This window comes from Myxocyprinus asiaticus, chromosome 27 (genome assembly GCF_019703515.2).
Source record: "Myxocyprinus asiaticus isolate MX2 ecotype Aquarium Trade chromosome 27, UBuf_Myxa_2, whole genome shotgun sequence".
Taxonomy (NCBI): domain Eukaryota; kingdom Metazoa; phylum Chordata; class Actinopteri; order Cypriniformes; family Catostomidae; genus Myxocyprinus; species Myxocyprinus asiaticus.
Genome location: NC_059370.1, coordinates 7,252,624 through 7,272,751, shown reverse-complemented (window position 1 = coordinate 7,272,751; position 20,128 = coordinate 7,252,624). Strand labels below are relative to the sequence as shown.

The 20,128-nt window shown below is 42.7% G+C and overlaps 1 protein-coding gene across 1 annotated transcript in view; it reads left to right on the top strand.

Moving 5' to 3' along the window:
• Positions 1-20,088, top strand: part of LOC127418041 (vascular endothelial growth factor A-like) — a 49,869-nt gene extending 29,781 nt beyond the window's left edge. The window contains exons 7-8 of the mRNA XM_051658373.1: positions 5,933-6,136; positions 13,669-20,088. Of these exons, the coding sequence (XP_051514333.1) occupies positions 5,933-6,136; positions 13,669-13,690 (226 nt within the window). The 3' untranslated portion in view covers positions 13,691-20,088. The remainder of the gene's footprint in view (positions 1-5,932; positions 6,137-13,668) is intronic.
• Positions 20,089-20,128: the final 40 nt, after the last annotated feature.

Here is a 20,128-nt window from a genome sequence, read left to right as displayed (position 1 = left end):
TAAATTCGGGAGAAGCACGCCCAATCTGATCTTCCAATTAATTATCAGAGTATAAAAACGACCTCTTATCTCATAACAGTGTCAGTTCTCCTGGTGTCCCTCCACCTCTCCCACTCCTCCTTTAAGTATTTCATCCATATAATCCTCTCCATCCATTAGTAGTTTCGGGGGTTTATATCAGAGCTTGAGTTGAGTCTCCTCCTCGAGCCCCTCCATTGCACACAGCAATCCAAACCTGTTTTACCATTTACTCTAAAGATTATATGGGCACACAAACTCGTGAAATACATTTATCCATCCCTTACGAACATTTACCATGTGTAACACATCAGTGGAAAGGAGGAGGCGAGAACCGGCTTGATAATATAAATAATAGTTTAATAATAAACATAAACCAAAAGACACAAACACACACACGGGTGTCGGACAGCTGTCCGTAACTCTCTCTCTGTCGCACTGCCATCTCCAGTCGGCCTTTATCCCTCTTGGGCTAATCAGCCTGATTAGGAGCCGGGTGTATAGAATCATGACCTGGCCACACCATGGCTTTACTAAAATAAGCATTTCAAGTATGGTATCTGTCGTAAAACCAGATCCACAAAATTTGGTTCTTAAAACTATGGTTCTTACCACACACACACACACACAAAGGATTTACATGCAGTTCCTGCAAGTTTACTAAATTGAAATCGTGGCTAATTTTCTGAAAGCTATGTTTTGTGTTGGAAACCATGGTTTTGAAAACCATACTTGTAACTATGATGTTACTATTGTAAAATTGTAGTAACCATGTTTTTTTCTGCAAAATAACTATGATTTTTATTCCTTAGTTTTGTTTTTTCTGTATTATTATTACAGTTTTACAATGAATATCATGGTTAAAATATTTGTAGTAAAACCACTGTAAATTTTGTGGTTATTGTTTTACCACAAATTGTCACTGGAGTCAAGGAAGGACCCAAGATGTGGAGAAAAAAACAGAGTCAGTATATTAACACGAGGCAGTAATCAAACAGGCAGAGAAACAGGGATCGTCTGGCACCGACTGCAGTGGGGTGAAGTGCAATGAGGAAGTGGATCTTGACAGGCAGTGAAGGGGAGTGATGGAAGCCGTACATTTGACCAGATTTGAGGAGTGGCGAGGAGGGGCTGGAACCCCTGGTGATGAGTGGACGGATGAGCAGTCGGCAGAGCAAAGTGAAGAGTAATCCACAGACTGGTGAAGATCAGACCAACCAACAGACTGGCACACACACAGTGCAGAGACAGACAGACTGAGGCTAGACAGAGCGAGGTACTCCGACACAACACGATAATCTGGCAACGAAACTGACACACTGAGGGGTTTAAATAGAGCAGAGAAAATGAATAACAGCTGTCGCTAATCAGCCACCCAGCCGAAGGCGCCAGGGTAGTCATAGCAATACTGATCCGGCTGATCAGCGACAGCTGGCCACATACGAGGGAAAAAATGGAAAAAAACACACAGGGAAAACTGGTGACTCACCAACTGATCGCGGAACAAACAGCAGACCCACTGGGCACTCCGCAGGAACAGCGGTCTTGTGTAAAGCGGAACGAACTTTGGACTCCACTTCCCAGGACACCTGCCCAAGACCCATGATGGGGGGGAAAGGTATCTGGGGCATCGGTGGAAGTCTCGACTTCAAAACATCAAATTAGAATTAGAGCATTTGGCTTGATGTTTTTAGAACCCGGCCGATAGGAACGTACAAAGTCAAAACGCCCAAAAAAACAGTGCAGAGCCCAACCACGAAAGGCACCCCAAACACTCTAACCAATGGCGCCACTAACCCAGCACCAGCCTGACAACAAATCATGATTTCCCACATGGTAATTCCGTTCCAGGGGTGTGAGACGATGTGAAAAAAGGCACACGGTTGCATCTTCTTTATTGGGGTTGGCCAATCTGTGACAGCGCTGACCTTGTTGGGATCCATTCAGACTCCCTCAGATGAAACGATGAACACCAGGAATGGAACCGACTGTGCATGGAAAACACACTTCTCAGCTTTAACAAAGAGCTGATTCTCTAACAGCCGCCGAAGCACGCTCATCACGTGCTGGACATGGTCTTTGATACTCTGGGAGAAGATCAGAATATCATCCAGATAGACATAAACACACAGATTGACCATGTCACGAAGCACATCATTAATGAGCCCCTGGAAGACAGCCAGGGCATTGGCCAAGACAAAAGGCATAACCAAGTACTCAAAGTGCCCCCTAGTGGTGTTAAAGGCTTCCACTCATCCCCCTCCCTGATCCGGAAAAGGTGATAAGCACTGCATAGGTCGCCCCCCTGCACAAGTTCGAAAGCTGAGGACATCAATGGCAAAGGATAACGATTCTTTACCATGATGTCATTCAGCCCCAGATAATCAATGTAAGGTCTAAGTGAACCATCCTTCTTCTCCACATAGAAGAACCCCACCCCTGCCAGTGAAGTGGAAGAACAGATGATACTGGCTGCTAGAGACTCATTGATGTACCTTTCCATGGCCTTCCTCTCTGGAACAGAAAGCGAATAAAGCCGGCCCCGAGGTGGAGAAGTACCCGGAAGCAGGTCGATCGCAGAGTTGTACGGGTGGTGAGGAGGGAGGGACACGGTGCGGGACTGACTGAACACTGCCCTCAGGTCGTGGTAGGCCACCAGTACCCCAGACAAGTCCACCAGCTCATCCTGTGACACAGAACAAGACTCGACAGGGGAAATAGCAGAAGATGAACAGTTAGACAGAAAATAAGGACTCCAGGCCAGCACAGAGCTCGTGGACCAATCAGTGTGTGGGTTGTGGATTACCAGCCAGGTGTGCCCAAGCATGACCGGAGAGGAGGGTGACTTGAGGAGGAAAAATGTGATGCTCTCAGAGTGGCTTCCAGACACAAGGGTGAGAGGCAGTGTGGAGTGGGTGATCAGAGAGAGGGGGGTCCCACTGATTGTGCGAGCGGTGATAGGCTCCTCCAGGGAAACGGTGGGAATATTCCACTTGGAGGCCAGTTCAACATCCATAAAATTCCCCTCAGCCTCGTAGTTGACCTGAGGTGAAACCTCTTTACTTGACAAACCCCACTGCAGTCGTGCCAGGAGGAGAGTCGGCAGTCCCGGGGATTTACTCAATGGTGTAGTGCTCGCCAGTAACCACTTCTCTGCTGGCTAGCTGCATCTTTTACTGGACACGAAGCATAAATGTGGCCATGGCACACGCAATACAGACACAGACCCTGGGTGAGGCGGCGTTGTTTATCCTCAGGAGGGAGGCGTCTCCTCCCGAACTGCATGGGCTCTGCCTCAGATGAATGCTCCAATGTACCGTAGTCCAGGAGGGTGGAGACCTGCGGCGATGAAGAGCGAGCTGTTTAGCCACATGGATGGCAAGGTCCACCAAGTCGTCGAAGCGTGTGGGGAGGTCCAAGATGTAGATTTCAATGAGGATGTTATCAGACAGCCCATGCAGAAACCGATCCCATTGAGTCTTGTCATTCCATCCACAAGATGCTGCCAGAGTGCGGAATTCAATGGCGAACTCAGCGACCGATCGACCACCTTGACGAAGGCCCGAGAGGGCTCTGGCAGCGTCTTTGCCCTGGGTGGAATGGTCAAACACCTTGCGGAATTCCATCTCAAACTCCTGAAAAGATGACACCAGGCAAGGCGATTATCCCACATGGTGGTGCCCCACTCCCCGAGCCTTAACGGTGAGGAGTGATGACACATGCCACATTTGAAGCTTCATTAGGGAAGAATGAAGGCTGCATCGAGCATATCAACACTGGGAGAGAAACATTCTACACGAACCATCCTCCCCAGACAGTGATGCGGGAGCATTCATCCAGGTCTCAAGTAGTTCCTGACAGTGGGGCACTGCCGAAGAAGAACCAGGTGGCTCAGGGGTAGGAGGAATGGGATCTGTATCGGGAGTCCAGCAAAGCTATTGTACCAGGGACGTTAACTCGACCAACTGAGAAGCCACCTTCTCCAGAGCCTAGTTGTTGGAATTTATCTGTTCTTGTTGGCACCCCAGCAGCACTACCTGTTGGGTGAGAGCGGCACGAAAACCGGCATCCTCCATTGGGTCCATTATGGCCAGATTATTCTGTCACAACACAGAACACAGAACAAGGAAGGACCCAAGATGAGGAGAAACAACAGAGTCAGTTTATTAACACAAGGCAGTAATCAAACAGGCATAGAAACAGGGATCGTCCAGCGCTGACTGCAGTGGGGTGAAGAGCAATGAGGAAGCGGAGCTTGACAGGTGGTGAAGGGGAGTGATGGAAGCTGTGCACTTGACCAGAGGTGAGGAGTAACGAGGAGGGGTTGGAACCCCTGGCAATGAGTGGACGGATGAGCAGTCGGCAGAGTGAAGCGAAGAGTAATTCACAGACTGGCAAAGATCAGACCAACTAACAGACTGGCACTGGAGAATACACACACATAGCGCAGAAACAGACAAACCGAGGCTAGACAGAGCAAGGTACTCAGACACAACACAATAATCTGTCAATGAAACTGACACACTGAGGGGTTTAAATAGAGCAGGGAAAATGAATAACAGCTGTCACTAATCAGCCGCCCAGCCGAAGGTGCCAGGGTAGTCATAACAATGCTGATCCGGCTGATCAGCGACAGCTGGCCACACATGAGGGAAAAAACAGAAACAAACACAGGAAAAACCGGTGACTAACCAACTGTGACACAAATACCTTAGCTGAACTATACTAACTGTTGTAAAACCATGGCAGTTTTTTGGCTACTATGGTTTTACAACAGATGCCAAAGTTCAACTACAATCAAATGTTATCAAGCTTTGGGGCAACATCGGTTAATAGCAAATATTAACTACTAATAAAATACTAGACAGATAATGATTACCAAGCATATATCCTACAGTTTTGAACAGCATAGCATGTCTGGTTATTACATGTAGCGTAAAACTCAAACGCATTGTGGTCTAAATACTTCCAGCCTAATGCATGTAATCTAAAATTGCGATTCTTATTAAAATATTTTACAATATTTCATTTGATGCTTTCATGAAGAATAATTCAGTTCACTTTTCTTATGTTTTTATTGCCAGGTGAAAATAACAATATACAATGATACACATATAAATTAATTAATTCACATTTGATAATCCTGTTTAAAAATAGATAATATGTGCTAGCCTATCGGCACATTAAATTAAAGCACAGGCTCAGCATCTTGACAGTTTTCAGAAGTTACAATTGTTTGAATTGTAACTGAAAATGATAATTCTCTCTGATTATATATGAATTCATAAAATGCAAACGAATATGTGGGCATCCTCATGAACATTGAATATTGCCGGAAAGTGTTTATCATGCGTTTCCATTGCAGCGTCCCTCTAGCAAATAAGTGTTGTGGTGAACTTTTTCTTCTCTTTCTTCTTCTTCTTCTTCTTCTTCTATTTTATGGCAGTGGGCAAAACAAGCTTAACAACTATTACTGCCACAAACTGAATGGTGGTGACATTGGGAGAAAGACCTTAGAGGCGTTCAGCTCTGGCCTTTTGAAATTCTATGGTTATAGCACCCCTTAAAGGTTTAGAGCTGCTGGCACAAAACAACTGTGAGGAAACGCTAAACTCTAGGGGCACCAGACTATTTTCTTTTTTGGCTTATGTCACCAAGCCCTGGTTCCCCACCTGGTTCCATTCTGGAATGTAACGTTGACAGTTCATGATCCATTTTATTCCTGATGGATAAAATCAAGTCCTGCCATTTTTCTAATTGAATGTAAAAAATTTACTTGAAAATACATCCGATTACGAAAGTAAAATGGCATGTGAAAACTGTTTCATGTTGACTCTAGGACAAATGAGGGTGTTCTCTTTATGCTGTCTTTATTTCTCACCAACAGCTTATTTTCCACTGTTCATGCCAACAGGACACCTGTGCCAACTACACCCCCTCCTCCACCCCCTCCCACCCATCCACCAAGCTCCGCCCCTCCACCACCTGCCAGAGAGGTGTGTCCGCCGTGCCCCGCCCGCAGGATGACATCACTGCCTCCCTCCTGTGAGTGCAGGTGCAGTTTGAGGGAGGTGAGCTGCACAAGGAGAGGCAAGACACTCAACCAGCACAGCTGCCGGTAAACACACACACACACACAAACAACTTATGCAAATGCAGCTCAACTTGCTAAAAATATCCCATCAAACACAATAGCCTGCCCTCGATTTTGGACTTTATTGCACAAGGAAGCGTTTCACCATCAGTGTCCTTATGAGCATTTGAGTAGATCTGGATAGTTTTTTTTGTTTGTTTTTTATCAATATTTTAGGTTAAAATGTATTTATTAATACAGAAATTATTTGTTTTTAGGTGCTGTAAAAGTGTAGCCACGTAAACAGTATACATGCTAATGTAATGGTAGCCAGCTGGTAAGTAGCTGTGCAGTGTGTAAACATCACTCCCCAGGCTTCAAGAGGTGCACTAGCGACTGACGCTAGGGACTGTAGCCTTTAGCCTCCTTGTTAGCACGCCACACCAGAGACGCTGGTTCGAATCCCACTCGGAGCGGGTCGAGCAGGTCTGGTTACACTAATATGATTTTAGTGTGATAAAATTTGGGATTTACTAGTGTTATGGCATTTACCAGATTACATGGTTTACCGGTGTTATGTTGTCAAGACAACAAAGTTGTAAAACTCAAAATAACTTTATACAGAAAAGGTTAGTAAACAATTTTGTCACATTAAAATCATGGTAACACACATATATTTACATCTTGTGACAGTGAGTATTTTAACGTTTACGGATTAGCCCCATTCACTGCCATAGTAAATGCCTCACTGTAAACGTGATGTTTGCTTTTTTAAGAATAAGTATTATGCCACAATTGCTGTATATTGAACAAACGAACACCTAAAAAATTCCTTTAACATCTTGAAAATGTCTCAGGCTACATCCTCATTAATCCAGATTCATCTGAAAATGCCGTTTTCGTTTTCGAAACGCTCTCCGTCCACACTGCTGTTTTCAAAAGTTTTCCAAAAGTTGCTCATCCACACTGAAATGTCTGAAAATGATTAAATCCCCTTACTGCAGAAAAAAGAGGCGTGGCCCTGTGCCATTTCCATGTACAATGTGAAACACAATTGTCCCGGTGTTCCGCTGCCGGACAGCATTTCCGAGTAAACTTCCCATCACCTTTGAAGGAATTGTATGTGAAGGTTGAACAAAGTAACATTTATCTTTAACAATGCTATGAAAGTGGAAAGTAGGCACAACAATGCTGCTACAACATGGCAAAAACACAGAAATCCAATAGAGGGTGTGTTAGCCGCCATCTTGATTGATTTAGGTTGAATGGATCACAGACTGTTTCACATGATAACAAATATGTCCTCGTTTTGGAATATCTTCATTTTTACTGTCCACACTACAACGCAAAGACAGTGTTTTAAAATGTATCCACTTAGGAGAGTGTTTTCTCAAAGCTCCCTTTTTGCTGTATAAAAATGCTGTCTCAAGGCCTTTGCACAACAAACAAAAATTTTTGCCACAATTAACATTTTGAATCAAAACAATTGATTCCTATGAAGCCATTCACACCTGGAGCGAACATTCGCAAGCCAACAAAGCAAAGTTTTTTTTTTCGGTGAGTGTATCAAAAAACTTTTATCTGCCCGGCGATGAAATGCCCTGATCAATAAAAATGAGCTTTGGATCACGTGTCAGGAGCTACTGCAGTTAGCAAAACCAGCGCAACTGGTGGCGCTAAAGCACAGAAAGCTGTTTTGACCACTGACATTAAACGTTGAAGGAACTTGAGGAAGAAAGCCTGAACCAGCAGTGAGGACGCCTGTCTCATTTGCATCAAATGTGTCACATATTCCCTGTTTTTGTAGTTTCATTTTATGATTGGTTTTCCCCTGATTGTTTCCACATTGTTTTCCCTTGTTTGCCCCCATGTATTTAAGCCCTTGTTTTCCCCTGGTTTCTTTGTCAGTCTTTATATGTGTTGTCATGTTCTGTGCCTGGTTTCCCGTGTTTTTGTTTCGTTTTATTCTGAGTTACTTTGTTCATCTTTTGTTTTCACTAAAGCCGCATTTAGATCCTCATTCCTCCTCTGCCCTGTCACAGAAAGACTGACCAAGAAATGGATCTAGCGGCCGTCAGGATTCTGCTCCTTCAGCAAGGGGACCGTCCAGTTGAGGATCACAGCTGTGAGTTTTTAGAGCTTGCAAATGTAGTACACTATCCGGGCCGCTCTCTGGTGGTTTTCTTCCAGGCCGGTCTGAATAGTGCACTGAGGGAACTCATGCCTCCGGCTGATCCTCACTGGACGCTCGGCGATTATGTGGAGAAGGCTCTGGAACTTAGCGGTTCCCCTTATACAATGGATTATGGCGGGAACCCCGGGCCAAAAACTCCATCCACGGCCCCTGTCTTGAAGCCTTCCACGGCCCCTGTCTCCAAGTTGTATGATCTGCCACTGATGTCGGTGCGTAGGTCCATGAAGACCCTACCTCAAAAATTGACTGTGCCGACGCCTGCCTCGGTCAATGAGCCAATGCCCACGCCTGCCACGGCCAACGAGTTGCCAGCCTTGTCCATCCCAGAACCAGCGTTGCCAACTTCGGCTATCCAGAGGAGGAGGAAGAGAAGAAAAGTTCCCGTTCCCAAGTCTCTTCCCATGTTCACGACCACGGAGGTCGTTTCTGAGTCTCCTCCCATGCCCACAACCACAGAGGTCATTCACAAGTCTCTTCCCATGTACACAACCATGGAGGTCGTTTCCGAGTCTCCTCCCATGCCCACGACCACAGAGGTCATTCCCAAGTCTCTTCCCATGTACACGACCACGGAGGTTGTTCCCGAGTCTCATCCCATTTTCATGACCACGGAGGTCGTTTCCGAGTCTTTGCCCATGCCCACGACCACAGAGGTCATTCCCGAGTCTCATCCCATGTTCATGACCACGGGGGTCATTTCCGAGTCTCTGCCCATGTTCACGACCACAGAGGTCGTTCCCGAGTCTCTGCCCATGCCCACAACTACAGAGGTCGTTCCCGAGTCTCTGCCTATGCCCACGACTACAGAGGTCGTTCCAAAGTCTCTTCCCATGTACACGACCACAGAGGTCGTTTCCAAGTCTCTGTCCATACCCACGACTACGGAGGTCGTTCCCGAGTCTCATCCCATGTTCACGACCACAGAGGTCATTTCCGAGTCTCTGCCCATGCCCATGACCACAGAGGTCGTTCCCGAGTCTCTTCCCATGTTCGCGACCATGGAGGTAATTTCTCATTCATCCAGGACTCTTTGTCTCGAGCCTCCCACGGCTTGGACCCTCGAGCCTTCCACGGCTCCGTCTTCCATGGCTCCGCCCCAGAGTCTTCCACGACTCCGCCCCAGAGACTATTTCCCCAGCGGCTCCGCCCGCTTCTCCAGAGACTTTTCCGCCAGCAGCTCCGCCCGCTTATCCAGAGACTATTCCTCCAGCGGCTCCACCCGCTTCTCCAGAGACTATTCCTCCAGCGGCTCCACCCGCTTCTCCAGAGACTATTCCTCCAGCGGCTCCGCCCCCTCCCCCAGAGACTATTCGTCCTGCGGCTCCGCCCGCTCCCCCAGAGACTATTTCTCCTGCGGCTCCGCCTGCTCCCCCAGAGACTATTCCTCCTGCGGTTCTGCCCGCTCCCCCAGACACTCCTCCTACAGCAGCTCCGCCGCCTGACCCTGTCCCTGTCCTTCGGCCGCCTCCCAAGCCTCCTGACCCTGTCTCGGCCCTGCGGCCACCTCCCATGCCTCCGGACCCTGTCTCGGCCCTGCGGCCACCTCCCAGGCCTCCTGACCCTGTCTCAGCCCTGCGGCCACCTCTCAGGCCTCTTGACCCTGTCTCGGCCCTGCAGCCGCCTCCCAGGACTCCTGACCCTGTCTCAGCCCCGCGGCCACCTCTCAGGCCTCTTGACCCTGTCTCGGCCCTGCAGCCGCCTCCCAGGACTCCTGACCCAGTCCCAATCTCCTTGGTCTCCTGGCCGTCTGCCTGATCTGCTCTAGTCTCCTTGGTCTCCTGGCCGTCCGCCTGATCTGCTCTGGTCTCCCTGGTCTCCTGGCCATCCGCCTGATCTGCCCTGGTCTCCCTGGTCTCCTGGTCATCCACCTGATCTGCCCTGGTCTCCTGGTCATCCACCTGATCTGCCCTGGTCTCCTGGCCATCTGCCTGATCTGCTCTGGTCTCCCTGGTCTCCTGGCTATCCGCCTGATCTGCTCTGGTCTACTTGGTCCTCCAAGCCTGCAGAATCGCTCTGGCTCTCCATCCCTCCAGCTCCACCTTGGTTTCAAACCTCCCTGACTTTGCCTTGTTCCTCTGCTCCCCTTGCCCTTTGTGCCTGCCTGAACTACCTGTTTTCCCCCACATTCCATGGACAATTTGTTTTTGTTTTTTGGAGTGTCTGGAATCCGCTCCTAAAAAGGGGGGGTTCTGTCACATATTCCCTGTTTTTGTAGTTTAATTTTACGATTGGTTTTCCCGATTGTTTCCACGGGTGTTCCTCATTCCCTTGTTTGCCCCCATGTATTTAAGCCCTTGTTTTCCCCTGGCTTCTGTGTCAGTCTTTAAATGTGTTGTCATGTTCTGTGCCTGGTTTCCCGTGTTTTTGTTTCGTTTTATTCTGAGTTACTTTGTTCATCTTTTATTTTCATTAAAGCCGCATTTAGATCCTCATTTCTCATCTGCCTCGTCACAAAATGCCTTAAAAACTGAAACAAATTTTCTCATATGGGTTCTCTTAACATGTAAATGATATTGCTGCATTTCTGCCTTACATCCCCTTTAAAAACTGATCTTACATGGATTGTCTTCATAATGTATTCCATATTATAAATACATAATGTGGAAAAAGTGATACTGTGGCATTTTTGCCTTTGTATCACTTTTTTAAAATAAACAACGTTAAGGATCTTAAATGTTTTTCTTCACCAAATATTAATAATACAGGATTAAAACTGTGACCATCTGCACTCGAAATTTATACATATGTCTTTGTATTCAAAATGGCTTTGTATACCAAAAAGGGGGTGGTGTCTCCACAAAATGATGTAATTGTTATTGCTGTGCTATTGTTAAGTCGTTAACAGACATTAGCAGTATAAAGTATGTAACAATGGGTCAGACTGACAATGTGTTTTGTGTTTAAATGTCACGCCTAATTTTTGAGCAAATGTATAACACAAGTACATATACATGGAAATAAGATACAATTGGTATTGTTCCAATTGACAACATGTGTTTTAAGTATATACAGTAAGTATGGCTGTGGCATATATTCAGTAGCGGTTTTAACCACCACGCAATTGCGAGGGGGCCCCGGACGTCGGGGGGGCCCGCGCCCCGGTAGGAAACCTCTGCAAAAAAAAGGCTTGAGGGGTGAGATGATGTTCTGAGTACATGCGCGAACACGCTGTTGTCAGCGATCTTAGAGCGGTTCACGTTAGAAGCCGCCGGGGTTGGGACAGGTGAGTTTTTTTAAGTAGGGTTCAGGTTTGCAATTAATGAAAAAAAATATAGGCCTATATAGGCTGTCCGAACTTGTTCGCACACGCGCTCTCACTCACAGATACACACGAACGGATGAGTTAGGGGCCGTTCACACCGAGCGTGTTTTTGCCTGCGTCTGCTCTGTTTTTCCATTGTTTTCCTGTGTAATGTGCTGGACGAATGTCCATACCTGCTGCACCGCGACCTGCTGTTTCTTCAGTGTCTCACAGAGGACTGGCACATTTTTAGACACTGTGTCAAGTTAATAAGAGCTTCAGGTTTCAAAAATGCATGCCGAGACACCTGTGTTCTGTTTCAGTCATTGCACTGTGTCTAGATTGTTTTTGTTTTTTTTAGTGCAGGTGTCACAAAGATTTAACGTTCTGAACAATTTCAGGTTGTAAAGAGGGGACTGTTACAATGTTTAACATTATTCCAGATTGTTCTGCAACAAGCAAAGTTTCAGTGCTTGATAAACAGCAATGTTTTTTTTTTCCCTTCTGCTCTAGTGTGTTGAGGGGCTGCCGTGCCTTGTATGTTTATTGTTTCAATATGAACGTTGCCAACGATGCTTACATAAAATACACCCTCAACATCAGAATATAAGCTCCAGGTGAAAGTAAAGCAAATAAGACAGGAATATATTAATATTGTATACAGTGCTCAAAGTAATAATAATACTGTATCATATTATTATGACAAACTGGACAACAATAAATAATTGTTGGATTATAATATGAATAAATAACAACTGAATTCCAAAATGTTACTGGGTGTAGTAGGTTTTGCACACACAAAAAAAAAAAAGAAAAAGAAAAAGAAAAAGAAAAAGAAAAAAAATTGTTTTGTAAAAATATATGTAGGTAAATATAGTTTTTTTTTTATCACTGTATTGTGGAAAAACTAGAAAACATGCATTAATTATCTTTAACTAGATTTTTATTTCATTAAACATTTTGAATGTACTTGGCTACAATGGTTGATAGGATGAATTTAAAATTATGATTTAAATATATTTTATGTAAGTTTTTAAGCGAACATTTTCGAAATGGAGCCCAGGCTTGGTCGGTTGCTTAGGGCCTCAGAAATAGTAAACCTGCCCCTGCATATAATTACTCTTGTTCCAATTGATAGCATGTTTTAACCATTAATATTATTTTTTGCACTCTATTTTTTATAATCACCCCTCAGACTGTGTACAAATGATAATACAGCCAGTAAACTTGTCCAGCAGGTGAACAGAAATAGTTTCTAAAAGTTTCTCGAATATTTTCTTTCTCATTGAGCAAATCAACAATAAACTCTTCATCGCTGCTGCAGCTGGTATAGAAATCAGTTTTCTTTCTCGATCTACTCGCTACAGAACTCGCTACAGAACTCGTAAACAAATTTGTCAAGTCCTTCTCATCTGTGATGGGCAAAGAGCAGCTGAAATGCGCTTTGCGCCACCTACCGTACGGGGGTAAAATTGCTTGTCGATTACCGCCACCAAACGTAAAGGCATAAATGTGCTGATGGCAAACATTCGAGTTGCTGTCTGTGTGAAAGGGTCATTCGTTGGCGATTCATAATTGTGTCGCCATTGGTGTGCAAAGACCTGTGTGGACGGAAGGCCAAAACTTGTAAAATTAATATGTTTTCAAATGAAACCGTATTAGTGTGGATGTGGCATTGTTTACTTTCTGCTGGGATCCTGATTAGCAATATTTTCAAATAGATGAAACATTTGGATAAAAAATTATTTGTTTTTGGAGTCACTTTACAAGACTCAATAACTGGTGTAGACTGAGTAGAATCTTTCACTTCAAATATATCAATTCATGACCCATCAACTTTGAAAAATAGAACCCAATTAGCTAGTGCCATTATATTGAAATAGTATTTCTTTCCACATTATTCATTCATGCTTCTGTATTTCACAGTTCATGTTGAGGACAGTCACACCGCATGAAAGATTTACACAATTTACTTAAAATTTCAACATTATAACACAATATAAATAGATAATTGTTTGTTCATGGATTATTATCAAAATATATGACAGTATATGAGGCCTTTAAAATTAGTTGAGTACTGGTATATTAAAATTTCGTCAACTGCTCATTTATGTTATTTCTCACTTCTTCTCTTTGTTTCAGATGTGAGACCCAAAGTGAATAGTGACAAACCTCCCTCATAATCCACCTATCAAACTTTGCACAGCTTTGAGGAGGTCAAATGTTTGCTTATTCTTTTATCACAGAGTCTGGTGTTGGCATCTTACCCAGATAATGGGTTTGTGTTCGAGAATAAACAACCAAACACAACCCCCGGCCCCCCTGGCCCCACCCCACACACTATTATGGCAGCATTAGATGCGAATACACAGTTCTGTTTGCACAGTATATCCATACCTGCACAGATGGGGAAGTGGTTCAGAATATCATCACATCATTATTAAGCTTCTGAAAGAGAAATTGTGAAGCTTTAGAAGCTTCTTGCTGTCATGATCCACAACGGTCAATGCAAGAGTGGTCTTTGCTATTTTCTGAAGAAAACTTCAGCTCAACTTTTAGACTGTATGATGGACATAATTGCGGTCAAGTGCATTGAGTCAAGTGCTAAGGCACATATTCAGCACACAGTGGGGAACTTTGGGGTACTAAACCCATACATCAGGATGGACCGTCATCTGTAATGGGAATTTGGGGATTTTTGGGTCTTCTGGAGCATATCTTAAAACTGAGGTGTGGATTTTTTTCCAATTTTAAAGAGCTTTCTCCTATCCCGACCAAAAATTGCAGAGACAACTATTAGTAAGCAATTCGTAGGTTGATTTCCCAAAAAACACAGCAACATTGGCTCAACATTGGCATAAGTTAGGACGGGACCATCTGTTTGTCCAACCAGGGCAAGTGGGGCATAGTGCTTGGGAAACCTTTTGAAAAAACCCATTATTTTGCTATTTTGTTTGGTGATGCTAGAGATGCAGAAGTCACACACTTCACCTTTAAAACAACATGAATGGATCCAAGTGAATCCACAAAGGCAAGGAAAAGAGAGATAAGCACGGATGAAGAGGATGGTATAACCATATTGAGGAGGACAATGCTGAGAACTGGCAAAGGGAAAACAGAGACTAAGGAAGGAGTTTTTTTAACCAAACTACTTAAACACATAACTGGAGAGTGTTTGTGATGATGAATGTTGACCTTCAATCTTGAGAGAACTCAAGTGTCTCGCTACACAAACACAGTATCTCATCTCCGAAACATCCCTGATGTCTCGTCTGACCCGTCGCATGTATTAACTGGACAGTCTGGCGATTAGAATGACTGACGGGTGTCTGTGTGGTCTCAGTAGCGCATAATAAGGATCTGTGCATTTAGCCTAATTTATTCCTGGCCTCTAAGTCCATAATGTGGCTTTGCAGACTGTATCAATGAGTCTTTTTGTGTTTGTTTGATTTGCTTTTTGTTCGGCTCCTTTCTTTTGGGAATTTAAAGCTTTTCCCACTGGTTAGCCAGTGACAGGAATGTCAATGTTATAGAAACCTGGCGATAATCCATTGGTGGTCACAAAACACACATTTTCTCTCTCTCCCACACTCCCAACACAACAACCCCCCCCCCCCCCTTTTTTACTTTTTTTTTACTCTTTCTCACAACACATACACTACAAACAATCTCATTCTTAATAAGAATCTTATTCTTAATACATCTTCGTCTTGTTTTTCCTGTACAAAGATGTAAACATCTTTAAAACAAGGGAATTTACCAAATTAGCAAAACTAGCATAAGATATTATGGCTTGTTTGCAGAAAATGTACCTTGAATTTAAGCATATTTTGTATTTTGTCAGACTAAAGTTTTTCACTTAAATAAAAATATGCAATAGTGCACACTTATTTGCAAGATACACTGTAAAAAAAATCTGCGTACTAGAACTTAAAAGTACATTTACTGGCTGGCTTCATCGTGGTGTTAAAGTTACAAACTGCAGTGATAAGTCCATTGCTTATTTTTAAACTGTGTGTGACTGGCAAAATATTTTGCAAAATGATATGAAACAGGTCATTACATCACAAGTGCAAGTGCAATGCTCTGTCAGTTGAGCTACTGCGCTCTTTGAGTAGTTGGTTCTGTAATGCAAACGTTATAATGTATCGCCTTACAAATCATGTGCTATACTAAAATTGTTTAGATGTCATAAGATAGCGTCGTGTGAAGAACAGGGTGAGAAGTAAGTGCTAATGAACTGATAATTTGCTGTTTTACTCATGAATTGTTTGAAAGTGAATAAAAGTCATTGTTGTAGCACCTCTAGTGGTCATTTCACCAGAAAACTGCCGCGAAATGAACAATGAGGCACGTATAAATAATTGGGAAAAATTGTTGCCTTAATATCTTATGCAGTTTTGCTAATCAGGTGAATTTATCTTGTTTTATGAATGTTTATATATATTTTTACAGGAAAACAAGACAAAGATACTCATTAAGAATTTTTTTTTTTTTTTTTTTTTTTTTTTTTGCAGTGCACACATACACACAAAAATGCAAGCAGATAAATATAAGCTTTTCTGTGTTGATATTGAAAGATGAATTTATTTGATCTATTTTAATCATGTTTTTGTAAAGAACACTAATGTTATTGTTGTCCATTTTGTTTTAAAGAATGCTTAAAGAATGTTTCTTTGTGTATCTCTGCTAATCCAACCTAGAGAATCAGGCTGGTGGCACAGTCTCGACTGTGTCTGTGTTGAATTTGAGTAAAGAAACTGTGCAAGCACCCAGCAGGCTTTAGAAAAAAGTGTTTCATCTTAATAATCTCACAGAATTAGAAATATGATGTATTTATTTTATTATTATATTGCAATGTTTCTTTTGGAGATTTTGTCAAACATTTATTTTGCTATGATTGTGATAATTTGGGAATGCTCAGTGTTTTGGCTGGAGGATATCTTCAGAATTGTACAGCTTGGATGTAGCTGTCAGCCAAAGTTGAGGACCATGAGTTTCGATTGATGTTGGAGGCTGCAAAAGTAAAGAATTGGCTATTTTTTAATGATGGCCATTTAACCAGACATTTCTTTCTACCATATATGTAGCATTATTGAGTGAAATATGACTATTTGTAGTAAATACATGCAATAATGTAATTTAGTAAGATCCCTAGGTCCCTTTCACCCTCCAACTCCCCGAATATGGGATATTCATTTGGTATCATTCAGTTTTTCCAAACTACTGACCTGTGCATGTCTCCAGATGTGGTTTGATAGAATCCACATGAAACAGCATTTGCAACACATTTTACATCCGTAATGTGGCATTTCTGAGTGAACCAAACAAAAAAATGTCGTGCAGTGATTGTGAAAAGTCGGTGTTCCATACCAGAATGGAGACAGACTTGAATGCAAGTTTGCTAAAGGAATGGCTAAATAATTATGTAATAGCCCGTGTGGTCTAGGGGATATCAGTGGAAAAGGTAAGTCATTTCAAAGGTGGAGCAATTTATTACATTTTGATCCAAAAAATTACGAAGATTTTTTTAAATTTTCTTTCTTTAAAATGATGTGCACTGATGAATCATGCACTATAAGACCTGGAACATGTATAAGGGGGCCGTTCACTCAGAATGTGCACTTGCGTTCATCAGCGCTGTTTAATTGTTTGTCTATGTAAAACATGCACTAGACAGACATGTTTGATCATTTCAATATGTTTTGCTGCATTTTTAAGATGTCAAGTTAAAAACAGTTCAACTTTTAAAACAACATAATCTCACGGGAAATCGACATGTAGCTTCCGAAAGTTCATGCACCCTGAAATAGTGTTTTGTGCAAGTAACCTCCGAGACATGGTTTCCAGTCCCATGGGAACCAGGAAGTAATCGCGTTTACATAAACATTGGTGAGTGGGATTTGAGCCCATTGTACAAAGGTGCCGCAGTTTGTTCCTGGGAGGCAGTAGATGTCCTAACCCCACCCCTGCCCTAATCTTAACCATATGGAGCCTGTAAGGCTGAGTAGCCTGCCAGGAACAACGCATGGCACCTTTCATCTATCACAGCAATTCGACGGTTGCATTTTTGCACAAAAACATAAAATGTCCTCTATGATGGTTACATTTATGGTTGGGATCTGGGTTAGGGAGTAGAGTTAATAAAATATTTATTTCTGTTGACTGTATATTATTACACTGCCTGGCCAAAAAATAAAAGTCACCGTTTGGATTTAAATAATGGTTATGATCTGAGGTTGCTTCAGTTGGTCAGGTCTAGGCTCAGCAACATTATGTGGCAATGTGCTGGAGAAAAATTTTACGGAGTGGTTCGATTCTCCTGTTGTCAATACCGCCTTTAGCTTTGATTACAGCGTACCTTCGTCGTGGCATTGTTTCGACAATCTTTTGCAACATCACAACATTTATTTCCATCCAGAGTTGCATTAATTTTTGGCTGAGATCTTATATTGATGACGGGAGAGACGAACTACTCTGTAAAGTCTTCTCCAGCACATCCCAAAGACTTTCAATGGGGTTTAGGTCAGGACTCTGTGGTAGCCAATTCATGTGTGAAAATGATTCCTCATGCTCCCTGAACCACTCTTTCACAATCTGAGCCAGATGAATCTTGGCATTGTCGTTCTGGAATATGCCCATGCTGTCTGGGAAGAAAAAATACATTGATAGGATAGCCAGGTCATTCAGTACATTCAGGTTGTCAGCTGACTTCATTTTATTGCCGCATAACATTGCTGAGCCTAGACCTGACCAACTGAAGCAACCCCAGATCATAACACTGCCTCCAGAGGCTTGTACAGTGGGCACTATGCATGACGAGTTCATCGCTTCATGCGCTTCCCTTCTTACCCTGATGCACCCATCGCTTTGGAATATGGGTAAATCTGGACACATCAGACCACATGACCTTTTTCCATTGCTCCACAGTCCAATCGTTATGCTCCCTAGCAAATTGAAGCCATTTTTTCTGATTAGCCTCACTAACAAGTGGCTTTCTTGTGGCCACACAGCTGTTTAGTCCCAATCCTGTAAATTCTTGTCACATTGTGCGTGTGGAAATCCTCTTACTTTCACTATTAAACATAGCCGTGAGTTCTACTGTTGATTTTTTACAATATGACCTAAACAAGCATTTTAGTGATCTAAGATAACGATCATTCAAGATTTCTTTCCGACTACATTTCTTCCGCAAAGCTGACGGTTCACCACTACCATTCCTGGTTTTATTAATGCGTTGGACAGTTCTTAACCCAATTCCAGTGACTTCAGCAATCTCCTTAGTTGTTTTCTTTTCTGGATTCAGGCCAATAATTTGCCCTTTCTGAAACACAATAACATCTTTTCCATGACCACGGGATACACCTTCCAACATGGTTGTTTAAGAAATGAGAAGCTACACACTGCATCAGTTAGGATTAAAAGAATAGTTGCCAGCTGAATCATATTAATCACTGCAATAATGATCCAATCATAGACTCTTAAGTATCTGCTTATTAAATCCAAATGGCAATTTTATTTATTTTTTGGCCAGGGAGTGTATTTACAACTAAAAATGCAACTCTCTTTTGGCACCACCCTGTGGACATTTCACTTCCACAACACTTCAAGTTTCGCACACTGGGGGCAGTGGTTAAAATTTTAGTAAGCTCAGATCGATTTCACCAGCAGAACTTTCGACCGCTTTTAGCCAAATTCACAGTGTGATAAAGTTTGTTTTAAAACATATCTCCAGATATCTGCATTGTGTTACAATTGGTCGCGCTCCATATACCCTTTTTTAAGCGCAAGAATGTGTCCTTTGTGAATGACCCCCAAGACAGTAAATAAGACATATTTTGATTTCATGCTGGCTTTTATGTATTTTGACTCTGTTGACTGGTCAATATTCTGTTGATAATGACAGGCTTTCCATCTAATGGCACTGTAAAATGTTCTGTGTGAAATATCTTGTGCTGTAAATGTAGCATTCTCTCTTTCTCAGTAACAGTAACATGTATCAACTACCTCTGTGTCTGTACAGTTAATGTAACAAAAATATCACTGCAAGAATATACAGTAAAACTGTGACAATATATAAAACAAATGCATACAATATGAATGTATCGACGACATCAGTGATTTCATTCTCTTCTTTGTAAAGATCAGTCCTGAATCCTGTCGCTTTGTTTGGCAAATTTGTGCATTGAAACGTATCTATCATATACTGTATATCTATATAGGACAGGAACCAACAGAACCCAGTCTATTCTGTACTACCATCTATATGCGATATAAGCTTTGAGTGTTTGAACATAATTAATAATGTTATTGCTGCTATACCATCTGTGCCCGAATCTCCTGTATGTGGAAGTATATAAAATATTTGTCACAGGGAGACATAACCTACTCTGCTTTATGTCTACAGTATGTATAAATAGCAAACATAAGTCTGATCACACACATATAGTATTCAATATGACCACAACAGACATAAAGCAATGTGCTATATATTAATATAAATAAAGTGAAATGTCTTATTTTTGAGAAAGATTTGTGATGATTTGGTAATTCTGATAACATCAGCTTCTGTGACACTCTTAATATCAATAATAACATCATA